Source organism: Rhinolophus sinicus, linkage group LG03 (genome assembly GCF_036562045.2).
Source record: "Rhinolophus sinicus isolate RSC01 linkage group LG03, ASM3656204v1, whole genome shotgun sequence".
Lineage (NCBI taxonomy): Eukaryota > Metazoa > Chordata > Mammalia > Chiroptera > Rhinolophidae > Rhinolophus > Rhinolophus sinicus.
In genome coordinates, this window is record NC_133753.1 from 183471221 (window position 1) to 183489284 (window position 18064).

General features: G+C 33.0%; 1 protein-coding gene and 1 pseudogene across 4 annotated transcripts in view; both read left to right on the forward strand.

The window, feature by feature from the left end:
• The window catches only part of CDH10 (cadherin 10), a 145870-nt gene that overhangs the window by 45934 nt on the left and 81872 nt on the right, over nt 1–18064 (forward strand). For all 4 annotated transcript variants that reach the window (XM_074329047.1, XM_074329048.1, XM_074329049.1 and 1 more), the window contains exon 2: nt 13083–13437. In XM_074329047.1, the coding sequence (XP_074185148.1) occupies nt 13207–13437 (231 nt within the window). In that variant the 5' untranslated portion in view covers nt 13083–13206. The remainder of the gene's footprint in view (nt 1–13082; nt 13438–18064) is intronic.
• On the forward strand, nt 1133–1511 carry LOC109456632 (large ribosomal subunit protein eL34; annotated as a pseudogene).

Genomic DNA, 18064 nt, shown 5'->3' on the forward strand with positions numbered 1-18064 from the left:
TATTATGAAATAAAACTGCTGTAATCCAAAATAAGTTATGGAAGTGATCAATAGACATATTTACCAAAAAAAAAAAAAAAAATCAGGAAAATCTTGAATGAATACAGGCGGCTTCCGTTCCAGAAAATTCAGACTTGAGATATAGCCCTTCTTTTATGACTCTTTATTTTCATTCCATAGCTTACCTACGGGAGAAAGAAAGTGAGAAAACTCAATCTAAATAAAATGTTAATTTATTTTCTGTGCACCCTTAGCCCACCTCCCCACCCACAGGTAGCTAGGATTCCATCTTCCTAGTAGGTGTTAGGAGGCAGGAAAATAAGTTAAAATGCCCTCAAATGGAAATTCATGCTATATAATAATACTTCCTCTACTTAACACACACACACACACACACACACACACACACAGGGATAAAAAGATGCCTTTCCTCAAGATGCCAAATACGTGTTTGTAGGAATAGTCAAGAAATCAGGATGTAAAATCATGTGATAAGTATCCCCATGCAGAAATTTGGAAGGCATCATGTACATGGGGGAGGTATATAAAGAGCATCTATCCAAGGGAGCTAGCATATGTGAGCGGTGCTCTACTTGAAATAGCAGTTTGCAGTTAACTCAGTGAGTTGCATTTTATAGATTGTGTCTTAATATTCCAGAATTTGTTTCTTGCACTGATCCTAACCCGCAAAATTCTTACTGAAAGGATCCATTTTTCCAGTTCCCACAGTGACTGTGAATTGAATATGGGTCAAGTATATAATTGTCTCAAGAACCAATGCATAATCTCTTTTAATGTCTGAAAGCTTACAAATTTTACTTCCTCCAAGAAATGTAAAATTCTGTTGTTTTTTGTTTGTTTTGTTTTTGTAGTATGCTAGATTTAGGCACCAAGTGATTTAGTGAAGCACACTTATTTATAGACTCTACTGCTTTGTAAAGGTTAAAGATGAAAGTAATGATTTCCCCACTGATGTTTGAACTACAAAAAAAAAAAAAAAAGAAAGAAAGAAAGTTAGATACACATACATGAAAATCAAAATTTCTTGTCCCTTTACAATTGGCCACCATCCGGGGATACGGGAGCCGGCATCTCTCACCTGCAGTCTTTGAGTTGGCGTGGGGCATTCAGTATGGTCCAGCATTTGCCATACGGTCAGAAGCCGTCCTGCAGTACAGCTTCTAACTAAGCTAGGCTGTCCCAAACCCCTGGCAATACAATCATTTACCTTTACACCAAAGAGTTTGGGAAAGCGGCAAAATCTGCCTGTGGTGTGTGCCCAGGCCGACTTCGCGGAGCTCCTGCTGTGAGACCTCAAGTTCTAACGAGGTTGTCTGAAACGGAAAACCATGTCAGCAGGGCCTGTGGTGGAGCCATGTGTGCTAAATGTGGCCGTGACGGGATCAAGCGTGCTTTCCTTATCGAGCAGCGGAAGGAAAATCATTGTGAAAGTGTTGAAGTTGCAAGCACAGAGTCAGAAAGAGAAATTTTTAAAAATAAAGCTGTCCTGAGTATTAAAAACAATTAAAAGGCAAAAAAAAAAAACCACAAAAAAAAATTGTGGGGGTACATAACATGAAAGATTCAAAGCTGTATTTCAGATGGAATTCCAAGCGGCTTAGCAGGGCGTTGATAGTGGTCAGGCCAGGCTGGGTTTGTGAGTTAGTGAGTATAGGGAGCAAAGGGGGCACAAACCACTAAATGTGGTCACACTTATTAAGGAAATTTTTAAAATCCTTTCTTTATTAACTAATTTACAACCTTAACCAATTCCATATTTCCCTTCAAAGCGATTCTTAGAAGAAAAAAAAAAACTAATGAATCTTGGTTCTCAAGGGGACTTGAATGGTAAATTTATACTTATAATTCAATATGTCAATGATACGTTTTAAGTCAAAAGCAATCTGTGGCATTTACATGCCCAAACACATTTTCATTACCATTTTTAATAAATATTTTTTTAATCTATAACCTTACTGTAGGTGTCCAAATACTTCCGTGAACTCTAGGTCATATACTTCCCACATGTCAGAAATGGGGGACCCGCGCCCAGTGGGTCCATCTTATTTGTGCTCTGCAAACTGGAAGCTCACACGGATGTCTTCTAGATAAGAGCATTGGAGTGTATGTTTTAATCATAATAGCATTGATTCATTATTAAATTATGCAGGACATTTCAGAACAGTACAAGGGGAATCTGGTGACATGAGTTATATTTCTACCATGTTTCCCTGAAAATAAGACCTAGTCGCACCATCAGCTCTTATGTGTCTTTTGGAGCAAAAATTAATATAAGAGCAGGTCTTATTTTAATATAAGAGCAGGTCTTATTTTAATATAAGAGCAGGTCTTATTTTAATATGAGACCGGGTATAATATAGTATAGTATAAGTATAATATAACATAACATAACATAATATAATACAGTACAATATCATATAATACTGGGTCTTATATAATATGATATAAGACTGGATCTTATATTAATTTTTGCTCCAAAAGACTCATTAGAGGTGATGGTCCAGCTAGGTCTCATTTTTGGGGGAACACGGTAATTATCACACTAACTTTTTCAGACTGAGCACATCATATACTATTATTCTTGAGACTGTTTTCTTATCTGTCAGATGAAGTAGCAGGACAAAAAGTTTATTTCTGAAGCTAAGTTCAAAAGTACTTGATAATATGCTTGCTGCTACGGGCAGGGCCAATTCCTCCATTAGGCAGAGTAGGCACAGAGCTTAGGCCTTCAATATTTTTAGGGAAAGTGTGTTAATGTCTTTAAAAATCAGAGGGGAAAAAATGATCTTTCAGGACAAAGATAACACTTTAATATATAATAATAATATGTGTGTTTTTATGTGAATGGAATTACAAAATATAAGCCACGAAGGCAAACTGCCTGGGTCCATGAAAGTTACAACACAGCCCTGGCTAAGACAGAAAATTGTGGCTGAAGGATTAAACAATTTGGGCTCCATTTTTTAACAGATCTGGCCCTAAATTTAGGTTTGAGCTTCGTCATCTTAGATTGTGTTATACAATAAAAATGAAATCATTTCCTTCTGCCAACGCATATGCTCTCCCCCCACCCCCCGTTCAGCTTTGCACATTCTTTTCCCTGCTCATTACATACTCATGATCCATTATTCCAACTGAAGGAACACAATTCCATCCTCTTGTGTTGCCAGACCTCAGTTTAACTCCTTCACTTATCTGCATACAACACGCATACACACACAATGGGTCCTCTTACTTGAGTGTTATCTGGGACATGATTTCCTCCCAAAAGATGCCTTAGGCCACCTATGTTTGCATTAGATGCTCTTTTTGCAGTTCTCACTGTCAATTCGTAGGTATTGAGAGTCACTTCAGTATTGTTCACTTCCGTATAGCAAAATACAGTATTCCATAAATGTTGCTGAAAGAACACGTCTGAGCCTCAATGATCCCATTTATAAAATGAAAATGCTAAACCCACTGCACTGAGATGTGCGAAAGAAAAATCACACACATACAACGATACACAACTAGTTCATTGGGGTGCCTCATTATAATATACCCTAATTCTCGAAGTATTTACAAAACTAAAAGTATGTTTTAGTCTAGAGTCTATACTTAGGTACTGATACCTTTCAGAGTTAAAATAAATAAATATTAAAAAATAAAGAAATAAGCCGTGGTTTATCTTTTTAGTTCAGTTGAAAACTTGTATGAAAGTACTATTTAGCACTGAGCCAAAGCATTATGAAAAGTAGAAAGTAAATTACAATCTAGTCCCTTTATGCTCTCAAAAAGATGAAATTTAACTAACACAATGATATTCTAATTGTACATTTCAGCTGCAGATACATACTTTAGGAGTTAATCCTTTTTTAGGTAATAGGCCTCCACATAGAGATAAGATAGGATATCTACAAATGGGCTTTTTAGTATTGTGCAAATATTGAAGCATAATTAGAATTAAAAAATGGTGCTGATAAAATTTTCTGCTTTTATTTAAGCTTGACCATCTCATAAATGCATGACACAAAGATCTGTCTTACGATCACTGTGTTTATTCTCATGTAATAACTATGTTCATAATTTTAAGTAGATTTTTAACGGCCAATAATATATCTACATGTTTATACCTTGACTATTTTTTCCACAAATGAATGTCACGTATATTAGCCTTACAGGTATAACAGCAACAACACATTTTGCAATACAGTTAATCGTAATTTAGTGCGTGTTCTACACATTCACATAGCAGACCATTCTAAAGTATATAGTGATTGTTTACATACTATTTATTAGTATATGCACAGAAGGTATTCATAGGAGTAACTTTGGAAATTATCTTTAACGGGTTCTTTCTTTCAGCTATGGGATTTTTTTTCTTACCGTTCTACTAATAATGCATTAAATGTGGAATGACACCCCATCTTGGGTAGGAATTATTAGGTTGGTGCAAAAATAATGGCAGTTTAAAAGGTTACAAATGATTGCAAAAACCACAATTACCTTTGCACCAACCTAATGCTAATAAAACTTCCAAGCTCTCTCTCCCCATCTCTTCATTGATTTTCAGAAGTATTTCAAGTCCTGGATCAAAGAAAATTGGGTACCAGATGGCTTTTATCTTAACATCTTTGAGTTAGGAGAGTGTTCTTACTGAGAGTATTCTTGCTACCAATTTCCACATAATGAAATAAATCCTGGCCACAGTAGAATGAGACTTCCAGGAACCGCAGGTGTAATGTCACAGCTGTATTAGCAGGGCCAACTTGATCATGAATCAAGTTACATCTGGGACTGTCGCGTTCACCACTGAAGTTTAAAAAGGCTGCTGAGAAAGTAGCAAGAACACTTGGGTGCCATTTTTTAGCCTATTGGCAGGAATTTTAAAGAAAATGGCCACACCAAGTTATGTGTCTCTCTTACGAATGCTTCTCTTTATCCCTGCCATATGTTTTTATCCACCCACCACCCCAAACTTATATGGGTTATATTTGGTTTTGCAAATTATCATGTTATGATGTTACCACATAGTATAACTGGAAAAATATATTACTGGTTTGTGTACAGGTCACATTCCTGGAAAATAAAATTCATATCAAATGGTTTTGCTTGAAAGGGAATTTTAATCTGAGAAGAAGAACAAGGATCAGAAGTTCTTGGAATTCTCTCTACATTGGTAACCATCCTAAGCAATACATGATAACTTATCTGAAATTAGCAAACTTTTGTGTTGCTGTTTCATTCAGCTATGATGTATTGATTGCCTTTTTGACTAACATCTTGTGTGAGTTCTGTGATGTTGTATATAAATAGGGTATAAGCAAAAAGTGGTGTAAATGATCCTTGACATGATGTTGTGTTTTCTTAGGGGAAGGAAACAAATTTCCTTCTCATTGAAGTATTTCAGAATGAATTACAATATTCAATCAAATTAAAAATATTTATTGAATATTTTATGCAAATCCCAGTATTAGTAACTTTGAATGCATGACATAAGACTCTGCTTTAAAGTCTAAACAGATTCATATGCAAATGCATACTTAAAATGGAGTGATAAATATTAAATATAGAATTATATATTTTCTGTCACATTAGAGCACAGCAGGTAATGTGTAATGAACTCCTGGAAAATATGATCAAGCATATGGACTCATATTATTTGAATCCTTAGTGTAATGCTTTTATTCAATTATCTCACATAGTGCTTTACACTGGATGTATAAAATGGTATCAACACATAAAAGAAAGTATTTAGTATTCACTGGTTCATTTTAATCATATAAACACACCTGAAAAAATGTACCTTTATTTCTTACTGTTGAAATTTCATTAGACTCTATTGGTACTGTGAAACTCTAAAAGGATTAAAATTGTTCATCCATAGAGGCTTAAGTTTGGTCTCAATAATCATTAGCATTTTCTATTACTATAATAAATGATAAAATTAAAGAAAAAAGCTTTGGTACATTAAGATCTTAATCAACATAATCAACTGACTGAAGAATGACTAATTCCTTTTATTAACCAAGGGTGGATTGCAGCTTAATTGATCACCTGTGATGTGTGGAGACTTAATTAATAACTCAGATGTGCCAAAATGCCTATTATATTATATTCTATGATCGTTCTTGGCATTCTATATAATAAAATTAGTACATTATGGAAAAAAATGGTTGTGATAAGTATTTCAGAAGAACAATGGAATTTCTGTGATTGTAAAAATAAAATAAGATTCAGTGAGACAAATGCATTAAAATGTACATGTAAAGGAAAATGCAGTTTGTAGTATAATCAGGAGAATAATTGCTGTAATGTGGACTGACTCGAATCAGATGGCTTCTTCTGGTTAAAAAAAAAAAAAGGAAAATTCTGGAAAAAGTCTGATTATTTAGAAATAATGTTCTGATCTTCCCACAGTAGTCACCTTATATTTTATTTTCCCATCGGTATAATAGGCTATATACCTGAGCTGTGAGGTACTAAACAGAAAAAGTCGTAAAAACATTCTGAAGATTATTTTAGGTTTAGAGGTCTACAGCTTTGCTCTTCGGAGTTTGTGGTCAAGCCTCATTGGCATTACAGGGAATTTGTTAGAAATGCAGAATCTTGTACCCCACGCCATACTTGCTGAATTAGAACATAGGTGTGATCACAAAATATGGTGAATGTTTAAATAAATAAATAAATAAATTACAGTAAAAGACACATTGCCAATAATTCCCCCAAAAATACTCCCTCTCACTTTGAATACAGTTATCCCATCTTTCTTGCCACTTTCTGAAGCAGTTCTGGAAGTCCTCTTTTGTGAGTGTCTTTAGTTGCACTGTCATGGCTGCCTTAATGTACTGAATCTATTCAAAACGTTTTCCTTTCATGGTCATTTGATTTTGGAGAAGAGCCAGAAGTCACAAAGTGCCAGATCTGGTGAATAAGGTGGATGAGGACACACTGTAATGATTTTATTTGACAGAAATTGCCATACCAGAAGTGATGTGTGATACATGACACAGAGCGTTGTCATGATGAAGGATGAAGTAAAGACACTCACGAAAGCAAACTTCCAGAACTACTTCAGAAAGTGGCAAGAATGATGGGATAAGTGTGTTTGAAGTGAGGAGCAGTATTTTGAGGGGGGTTAATGGCAAAGTGTTTTTTACTGTAATATTTTTGTTTTATTTAAATATTCACCGTAGTTTTTGATCACACACTGTAGATATTTAACAAGAGCCCCTGGAGATGTGAATGTATATCAGAGTTTGAGAAACACTGGTCTAAAGGAATTATGGAAAGCAGAATGCTAAGGGATGGTTTAATAATTTTTAAACTTTGTGTAATCATACTGAAGTATTTTTGAGACTTAAAATAAGGAAATGTGCTTTTGAAAGGATTTCTTGAAAATGAAACTTCTTAACTGGAAATGACATAGAATTTCATTAATATTTTGCACTTTCATTCCAAGAGGCAGTGGTCTCTACTGTGGTCTCAACCCACTTGAGTCCTTCTAACTTTAAGTCTGTTTGCAATTTTAAACAAGTACATCTCCCTTACATTATATTTTCACACTCTAAAATTTAGCTTTTATTGTTCGCCATTAATAGTCAAACCTATTTAGAAAGATTCTTTTCTAAACATACTAATTCCTTAATTCAATAAATGTTTACTGATAGACCTATATGTATATAGCAATGTACTAGTCACTAGGGAGGAAAATTTAATAAAGTATAATCACCTAGCCATGATTTGGAATTATATATTAATGGGAGAGTAGTTTATACACATAAGAAGTTACATGTCAGGCTTGAAATTAAATAAAGAACTGGAAATAATGTAGAATTTAAAAAAAATCATCTGGTTTCAGATATTGCGATAGACAAAAAGTTCAGATATTATCTTCCCAGGAGTAGACATGTCTAAAAATTTTAATTGATTTGGGTCTTGATGAAGTGGGCTTTGGAAAATTAATTTATCTAATACCCTGTAGGTTATATTTTAAATAAGAAAGATTAAGGTTAAGAAAACGTGTTCGTAGACATTGTATACTCTTGCATGAAATGAAGAACAGGAAAAGAAAAAGAGCTGAAATTCATGTAGGAAAAAACAAAAGCAAGGGAATATATTAACTGGCAATATAAGAGACGTACTGGCTAAATGAAAGTATCAAGCTATTCAGTATTTTGAGTCGACACTAAAAGAATGATTATGTGTGATATTTATAATGAAGGTGCAGTGTTTCGAAAAGGCTAATTAATAGGCTTGTAGCTACATAGACCATACCTAGGAAGAATAAACGTTGGGCAAATTATTAGTGTGTTTTACGCAATTTCCTATTTTAATTTAATTTTATTTTTTTGGTGTTTATCAGTTGTTCACTTTTCTGGAGCAGTTTTAAGTTTCCAAGAAATTGAGAAGGTACAGAGTTTCCCCATATACCCACTGCCCCTACATATGCGTAGTTTCTCCCATTATCAACATCACTCATTACAGTACCGTCTTTCTCCGAAAGTAGGAAAAGTAAGACTTAGTAAGACCATCAGCTCTAATGCATCTTTTGGAGCAAAAGTTAATATAAGACCTGGTCTTCTCTTATATGAGACTCGGTATTATATTATATTATAGTAAAATAAGACCGGGTCCTATATTAATTTTTGCTCCAAAAGACACATTAGAACTGATTTTCCAGCTAGGTCTTATTCTGGGGGAAACACGGTGGTACTTTTTAATTAATTAGTTAATTAGTTAATTAATTAATTTGTTTGTTTTTATCAAGGATGAACCTGCATTGACATGTCATAATCACCTAAATACATAGTTTATCTTACTTAGGGTTCACTCTTGCTGTTGCACAGTCTATGGGTTTAGACTAATACTATATAAGATTGAATGTATAGGTTTTTGAGGATTCTATCAATATATGCTATCACTCATAGACTCATTACATAGCCATGCCCAGTCTACTAATAAGCCTATCAGAGGCATTCTTTATTTCTGTTATGTTGTTTTTTTATTTCTAGCTTTATTTTTAGTTCTTTCTTAGAACATCCATTTCTCTGTTTACATTGCCCATCTGTTCTTGCATGCTGTCCTACTTTATTCATTAGAACCCTTTCCACTTTAGTCATAGTTGTTTTAAATTCCCTGGCTGATAATTCCAATGTCTCTGCCATGTCTGGTTCTCATGCTTACTCTGTCTCCTCAATCTGTGCTTTTCACCTTTTGGTAAGCCTTGTATTTTTCCCCCCCTTGATAGCCAGACATGATGTACTGGGAAATGGTACTGCCATAACAGTCCTTCAGTAATGTGAGGGTTAAGTGTGGCAATGGAGGCAGTGTCCTATAGCCCACAATCAGTACCAGTGTTTCTCAGTGAGCTCACGCCTCTGCACTGTGAACCTCACAGGGATTTCTCAATTTTTTTCCCTCCTTACTTGGGACGGGATGGTAAAGAGGGTTGGCTGGATTAGATGTTTCGCTTTCCCCAGGTCAGTTAGGCTCTGGTAATTAGTTTCTTTTGAGGGCAGGCCTTGTTAAGAACAGAGTGATCAGAGGTATTTCTCTTGTTAAGAACAGAAGTATTTCAAAATGTTTCCTTTCCCCTCCCCTTATCGGAAGCATAAGGGAATTTTTCTCAGATATTTACTGTGGAAACCAGGTCGAGCTCCTGCAGATAAATCTCACAATATTGAATTGCAATCTGACTGGGTCCCCCTGGAGTTATTAATTTTCAGAGTTGTGTGCACTGAGACTCCAGCAGTTTGTCAATTCCAGTTCAGGTTTCCCACCCCATTACTGATTCTGGGGTGGTTTCTGCTCATGAGTTTCTACTCATCATAAGCCATGCTTCTCTCTATCCGCCTGTCTGTCTCTCCAATCTTGGAAGCAGTAGTTTGCCCTGAGTCTTCCCATCTCTTATGAATCCAAAGAGTTCAGCAAAACCTGTATGCTAAAATCTATAAAATATTACTGAGAAGAACTTATTAATGTAGAGATATAAAAGGTTCATGGGTCAAGGTTGCTCTGATATCCGTTTCCCCCAAATTCATCTAAAGATTCATGGAATCCCAATCAAAATCCCCACAGGCTTTTATATATAAATTACAAGATAATTATAAAAATTAAACGGAAAATGCAAAAAACATAAAATAATTTATTTTTTTTAAAGAAGAGCAAATTTGGAGGACTAACATTATCCAATTTCAAGACTTATAAATTGCAGTAATAAACACACAATGCTGGTATAAATATAGAGAAATAGATTAATATAAAAAACCTGAGATTCTAAAAATAGGCCCACATGGACATCTGATTTTTGACAAAGGTGCAAAGGCACTTCAGTAGAGAAAGGTTGCTGATGCTGGAGCAATTGGATATTCATAAGCAAAACAAAGAACTTGCCTTCATGTCTTGCTCCATATACCCAGGTTGATTGAAAATGGACCATAGACCTAAATGTAAGAAATAAGACTACAGAAATTCTAAAAGAAAACAGAGAAAATGTTTTTGACTTTATCTTGGGCCCATTCTATTAATCAAAAAAAATTAATCAACATTGAAAACTTTTGCTTTTCTTATTTTTATTTGATCTTGTCACTGTTTGAAATGCTTTTTTCGAATAATATTTATGTAAAAATGTTTTGACTGTATTTTAATGATCTTCAACCAGTGTGAAATGATGCATTTTGCTATAGATCCTTCAGTAAATGTATCATTAAATATAATAAAAACAAGAACAATAATGAAAACAAATCTCATGCATATGTGCAACTCTAATTATTTACTAACAACTCTTACAGATACAATATCCACCTACTCGTTCTCCTACATATTGGTGCTTAAGCTTCTAAAATAATAGATAATGGTAGAATTGTACTGAAAATTATTATAACATATAGTTGCTGACAAATATTTTTAAATGAAAAAAGAGAGCTGAAATAAGAGTGACTGTTACTTCAATAAGTTTTAAAGCGCTTATAGTATTGAGCAGAAACCCTGAATTACACAAACTCTCCCCCAACTCTTAACAGTGTTTCTGAAAAAAAAAACCACACAAACATCTAAAATGTCTTGAAAAGGCATTTTAAAAGACAAACATAATTTTGGTAAATGTTCCTATTACTTATAATTTAATCAATTCGTGTTTCTGTAAAGTCAGTGTTTTGTGATGTAAAACCATTTATGCATCAGATAATTTCTATACTCCAAGTATAGCATTACATGATGTATTTTAATACAGTTTACATCTGTCCTGTTGTATGCTTCACAGGCTTTGGAGAGCTTCCCTGTCATTTAATACACTCAAGAGAAATACTGCTTCAACATTAATCTTATTTCTAAAGCATGTTTGCATTAACCTTTAAATCTTCTTAATAATAAAACAACAAAAGTAAAGAGATTGCTTACAAATCATTGTGGATGAAAGCATAAATGTCAGTGCTGGACTACTTAGAATGCATTGCCATATTAGAGAAGTGGATCTCAATCCTTTCGGTCCTCAAACCACCTTTTATAACAAATGTTTTATTATATCCTGACATAAAATGCATGCCTAATGGAAAGCAACAACAACAATAACAACAAAACAAAATCAAATATTTAAAATAAAACATATGCTAACAATAATATAAATGAAGAATAAAACTAAATTATTAAAATTTTAAAATGTGTATATCCATACATAAATCTTAACATAGTTTCCAAGAGGAATTAAGGTACTCAAATATTTGAATCAACTTATAATTCATTCATTAATTCATTCAATCAATGTGTTTATTGAGCATCTAGGTGCAAGATTCTGTTCTAGACATTGTGAAAATAATAACAAAGAAAAGAGCAAAATTTCCGTTATAGGTTTATAGCAGGTAGACAGAATATACACACAATAAATAAATAAAGCACATGTAGTATACTGATATATATGACATGTAGAGGTGGTTTCAAGAAATACCTAAAGGAAGGAAGTGATCTACTGAAATTGATATCTACAGAGAAAAGCATTCCAGAGAGACGGAACCGTAGAAAGGTCCTGGTTCAGAAGAGGTGCTTATGACTTGTTACAAAGTGAAGTAAAAACAACATTTTGGCTGGAAAGGAATCAATTTTGGGGTGGGGGACTGAAGTAAAACATGAGGTCAGAAGAAGTGACCAGCAATCAGGAGACCAAGTGCAGAATTGTAGGTCCTTGTCAGAATTCGGGTTTTAATCAAAGTGACACAAAAAGTGTTTGAAATTTTTTTGCAGTGAAGTGACATGATCTAACCTACATTTTAACAAGATTACGGGGGGATATTTTGTTGAGAAAATAAGTTTAGGAAGAGAGGTGAAGTACAGTCTGGGGCATCTTGGAGTTCTAGACCTGCAGGGTGGCAGTGGGTGTGGTTAGAAGTGGACAAATTTCCCAAAAACATCAAAGGTACATCTGAAAACATAATTCAATCCTTCTAGACAATAGTATTAATTATGTTAAAAATCTATTTGCTGTAGTAGTGAATTTTTTCTATTTCAGGAAACTCTAGGTGTTCCATAGACCAATCTGAGGGGAAGAGAGGAGAGGCCTTCAGCCAACAGCACTCCTATTTTTTGTTTTTGTTTTTGGCTTTAATATTACCTTTGAGCAGGATTAAGAATTTGAAGAAACTGTGCAGCTGTTTAAGAGTCATTTAAATATCATTGCATTGCACACCAGATGCATGTTTTCTTTAGCTTATTTAAATCGCCGTTTTGTTTTTAGTGTTTTAATTTATGTTAAATTACTCTGGAAAAATTAACATGCAAAATTAACTACATCTCCACTCTATATAGAAATTATACTTCCTAAAACCTGTTGAAGTGCCAAAAGAAAAAAAGAAATAGCTTTATGTGTCCCTTCTTTAGAATGTTGAAAGAAATTACCATTATCTTATCTTCAGTTGTAGACATGTTACTAGACAAGTAATGTTTCCCCAAACTGATCATTATGTAAAAGAGGGATAGTAGATATTTTGGTTGCTGTTATTCATTAATCGTCATCACATTAAATTCAAAGTGAGAAGTTACATTCACAATATCGTCCATTGACTTTTCTTTATTTGTTTCTTTGGTTGAAGCTTTTGGAAACATGACCAAAACATTGATGAAATGTTGGAAACCAGCTGAAACACAGTAAAATTCAACCAAATAGAAAGGACTGCTTTCTCTTCATCCACGTTGGGAGTTTTCAAGAAGTGAACTATGACAATATATCATTTTTTGCTACTGTTTCTATTCTGGGTATGTCTGCCACATTTCTGTTCTCCGGAGATAATGTTCAAAAGGACTCCTGTGCCTCAGCAAAGAATTTTGGGCTCACGTGTACCTAGGAGTGATGGCAAAATTCTGCATCGTCAAAAACGTGGTTGGATGTGGAATCAATTCTTCTTACTGGAGGAATATACTGGATCTGATTATCAATACGTAGGCAAGGTAAGTCTGTATGGAAATGGTAAATATTTACATTCTTTCCTTATATGTCTCAGTAAGAACAATTTATTTGAAGGTCATCAAGACCATCATTCTTATAAATTTGATTCTCTAAATATTCCTAAAGCAATTTTTGTTGATGGAATACAAAGTATAATTTGAAAAACTGGATTAAGTAAATATAGTATGATAAAAGTTGGAATTAATTTACTAGAATTAATTCTGTCCACTAACTCATGGATTAAAGAAGTACTAAAAATCGCAATTTTAGAATTTATAGTTAGAAATCAATGATAGTGAGAAAACAATATGTCAATATAATGAGAATGAATTACATGCATTATATATATATAGTTCACATTGCTGTTGACTTCAGGAAGAAAGAAAAAAGATATTTCAAAAGTGTTTAATATTCTACAGAATGAGAAAGCAAATGTCATTAACATATCACCTAAGCACAAAAATAATTGCTTATTTATTTAAAAAACTTATTCCAGATGTGAGTGTTATTTATTTTTCTTAAATCCCACAGTGGATACATTTATATAAAAGAAAAATAAATAGGAAGACAAGCAGGCAAAATCAGTTTATTTATTATAATATGATGTGGACAAAAACGAGTTATAATTCTTTCAGTTATAAAAGTTAGCGAGGAAAATTAGTTGTGGTTGGAAATGGAATGAGAAGGGTGACATACAAGTACTATAATAGTAAATGCTTTTATGCATTGGATTGTATTAATTTCCAATTATCTTTCTTGGCCCTTTCTGAATCTAATCAAGGTTAGATAATGTCTTAGTAAAATTCATTGCATAGTTCCTTTTTTTTGTTCTTGATTTTTTTTTTTTTTATGAACAGTCTATGAAAATATGTCAAGAAAAAAGAGGTTAAACACACTGAAAAAAGGAAAACAAATATAATCATATGTTAATACATCACATGTTAACTCTATAGAATTATGATAGATACATTACTGTGTTGGTGACTTTTGCATTAACTTAAACTTAATAGCTTCATTCAAATAAGTCAAAGTGTGCTAAAAGTTATTGTTAGAAAAACTGTTTTTGAGATAATACATGTTCATTGATTTTTAAAATACTTTGGTATTTTTTTTTTCTTGTTCCAATTACTTCAGTCATTTTTAAGTGTCTCGCAAAATGGGAAAGATGATTAAAGATTAAATGTCATATTGAGTAGGAGAAGGAAAAGAAACAGCAACCTGAAAAATATTAGCAGAAATCACACAGAAGTGGAATAATGACAGGCCTCATCCGATTGAATGTCTAAGATCAGAGGGTTAAGGTAAATTGTATGGTTGTTGGAATAGGCAATGTTTAGTTTATGAAACCAACCACATGAAAATATAATAATAGAAACTTGAACCATAAAAATTATCAATAGTTTCTTTTGGTTCTTCCTGGACATAGCAGTTAGTGGCTTCTTTGCATCTGTGTTCCTTCATCTAGTCCTTAATGAGAATTCAATAAATCCTTGTAAATTGAATTATTCTTACATTATGTACTTTCTCATAATAGTCAAGCTACTTCTTATGTACTTTCATTTGTTTTTTTCCCCAAAGAATACAAACACTTTGAAATCAAGAACTTTATATCACTCTGTTTCTAGCTGTTAGAAAAGAGCTTAATATTTAGTTGATTGAATTGACCTGATTTGTATTGAATTGAATTCCCAGAGTCATCTGATACCACTTGGCTCTCTGGTAGGGAAAACTAGTCTAGAATTTTAAATCACTATGGGCCATTAAAGCTGGTAAATACTTCAGCTACATGCAGCTTGATATACAGCTCAAATTTTATTTTTCCTTGTTCTGCTCTATAAAAGCAAATCAAAAAATTACTTAATGAGGACAGGCATAAGTAATTTATGAAATGTGTCCACCAGTATGTACTGAATTATTAGATTAACAGAACTATATTAGTTGCTGTAGCTCTGAGTTTACTACTTATGTACAGTGTCTATTTTTAGCTTATATTTCAACTCCATTTTGTATATCTATCACTTATTCATGTCATGACCTATGATATATATATTTTAAAATGTCCCTTGTCTATAGTATATACTTGTATTAATTACTTATTTTTAAGTATTTATATTGCATTAATAACTTATGCAATAAAAACCTTACTTTACATATAAATATATAAATTTATATATGCCTAAAAGATAAAATGCAATATAGACTATTTCACTGAAAATACATTGTAGTGAACATAAGTTGAAGCTAAGATATATTTTCTTCAGGAAGTATAAAAAAATTAAAATCCCCCAGATACTCTTTCCAACATTACTTATAAAGAATTTATTACATATTCTTCCTTCTTTCAGAAATTTTACTTCCAGTTTTTACTTTCTTTAATGTAGGCATGTGACATCGATTGAATGTCTCAGGTTAGTTTAGACTTAGGAGTAATACTAGACACATACCCTGTTTCCCCGAAAATAAGACCTAACAGGACAATCAGATCTAATGTGTCTTTTAGAGCAAAAATTAATATAAGGCCGGGTCTCATTTTACCATAATATAAGACCGGGTCTTATATAACATAATATAAGACCCGGTCTTATATTAATTTTTGCTCCAAAAGACGCATTAGAGCTGATTGTCCAGCTAGGTCTTATTTTTGGGGAAACACAGTAGGAATATAGTGATAGACACCCCATTGTAATGAGAAATTTATTGGGAGCTCAGAATGCGAGCAGTGGAGAGAATTATACTGGTGGAGAGAGGACAAGACTGAAAAGCAATTGCATGATGCGGGAGTAAAATTGAAAAGCAACAATTAGCTAACCAAATCCTACCGTGTTGCCCTGATAATAAGACCTACCCTGAAAATAAGCCCCAGTTAATATCGTCAGCCAGACAGACACATTTAGTATGTTATGACGAAGTTCCAGAAGAAGATGAGAGGACTGTATTTGAATAAATGTAGGTTATTGTACATGAAAACATAAGACAGCCCCTGAAAATATGCCCTAATGCAATTTTTGGAGCAAAAATTAATATGGTATAAGACCCGGTCTTATTTTCGGGGAAACACAGTGTAAAGAATGGATGGCATATACTTTCTCAGATAAAAATCCCTTTCTGCTTAAGTGATTAAAGCAAAGGGAAAAACACCTTACTTCTCATTAGATTAAAGCTGAGGAAACTTTAGGAAAAGCATATATTGCTTCTCAGCCTTTTGGTTAAGATCAAGTGTAGGAAAAACATATAACTGCCAATCAGAAGACCTGGGACCTAACCTTGTTTCTCCCACTAATTTTCTCTCACTGGGTAACTCAACTGATTTCTCTTGGATCTTCATTTTTTCATCTATGAAATAAAAGTTATGATTATATTAGTGGATATATATGTATATTCATTATATATATATATTTAACATGCTTGTATGTATTTTTAATATGATTACATCATAAATGTATGGTGTATGAGTATTTAAAAGCTCATTTAGAATAAAATAAAACGAGAGAGAGAGAGAGAGAGAGAGAGAGAAAGAAAGAAAGAAAGAAAGAAAGAAAGAAAGAAAGAAAGAAAGAAAGAAAGAAAGAAAGAAAGAAAGAAAGAAAGAAAGAGAAAGCCCAGGACCTTAATTGTCACTGCCATGACTGTTACTAAGATACCAAGTGAACCAATAATGAACACAAAGCATTACTTTATTCAGCCTTCAATGACCAAAAGGCATTTTTATCTAAAAAATTCTATAAAATACATTCTAAGCCAAAATATGTTATGTTTAAGTTCTTTTTCTTTTTAGCAAGACAATCACAATATTGACCTTTAACAATTTTCCTATATAAAAGATAATACCTCCTCCCCTTTTGTCACCTTCCAAAGCAAGCCGTTTAAAAGTTGAACTTCAAGTAATCTACTTTTGCACTATGTTGCTTTTACATTGCAAATCATTATATACTGATAACGAAAGATGAATACAAGTCATGTGTATACATTTTTTGGCACCCCCAATGTATACCATATATATGTATGTATACCATATATATGTGTGTGTGTGTATGTGTGTGTGTGTATATATATATATATATGTGTGTGTATATATATATAAATGTTATAGAATAAATGTAATTTTCTTATCAGCTTAAAAAAATATTCAAATTTTCCAATTTAAGATTAGAGAAACATTGTGGTTATAAACTATTTTTTATTAGTTTAAAGTACTTTTACATGTAGCTATTAATCACAGGGTTCCACTGCCTGATCCGGTTGTTCTGGACAGATCATTTCAAATTTCTAGGCTTACAAATATCCAAATAGAATACATAATAATATTAACCTAGATAGTCTTGAATTGACTTTTAGCTATAACAAATATAAAGTTCTAAGTGAATTACTAATTTTATTTACTACACAAATTTTGTCTGCATTTTATATAGTAATTATTCTAAAGTAGAGAAAATCATGTTAAAATTGGATTTTTAATCAATCAAAACCAGAGAAAAAAAAATTGGAAAAAAAAATCCCCAAACAAACCAGAATTAATAGCATAATTGGGCAACAATAAACTTGATTCTGAGTCAGCATAGTAAACTAATTTTCTCCAGGGAGTAAAAATATAGTAATTTATTTTTTTAAATAGCCAGGTTAACTGTCTAT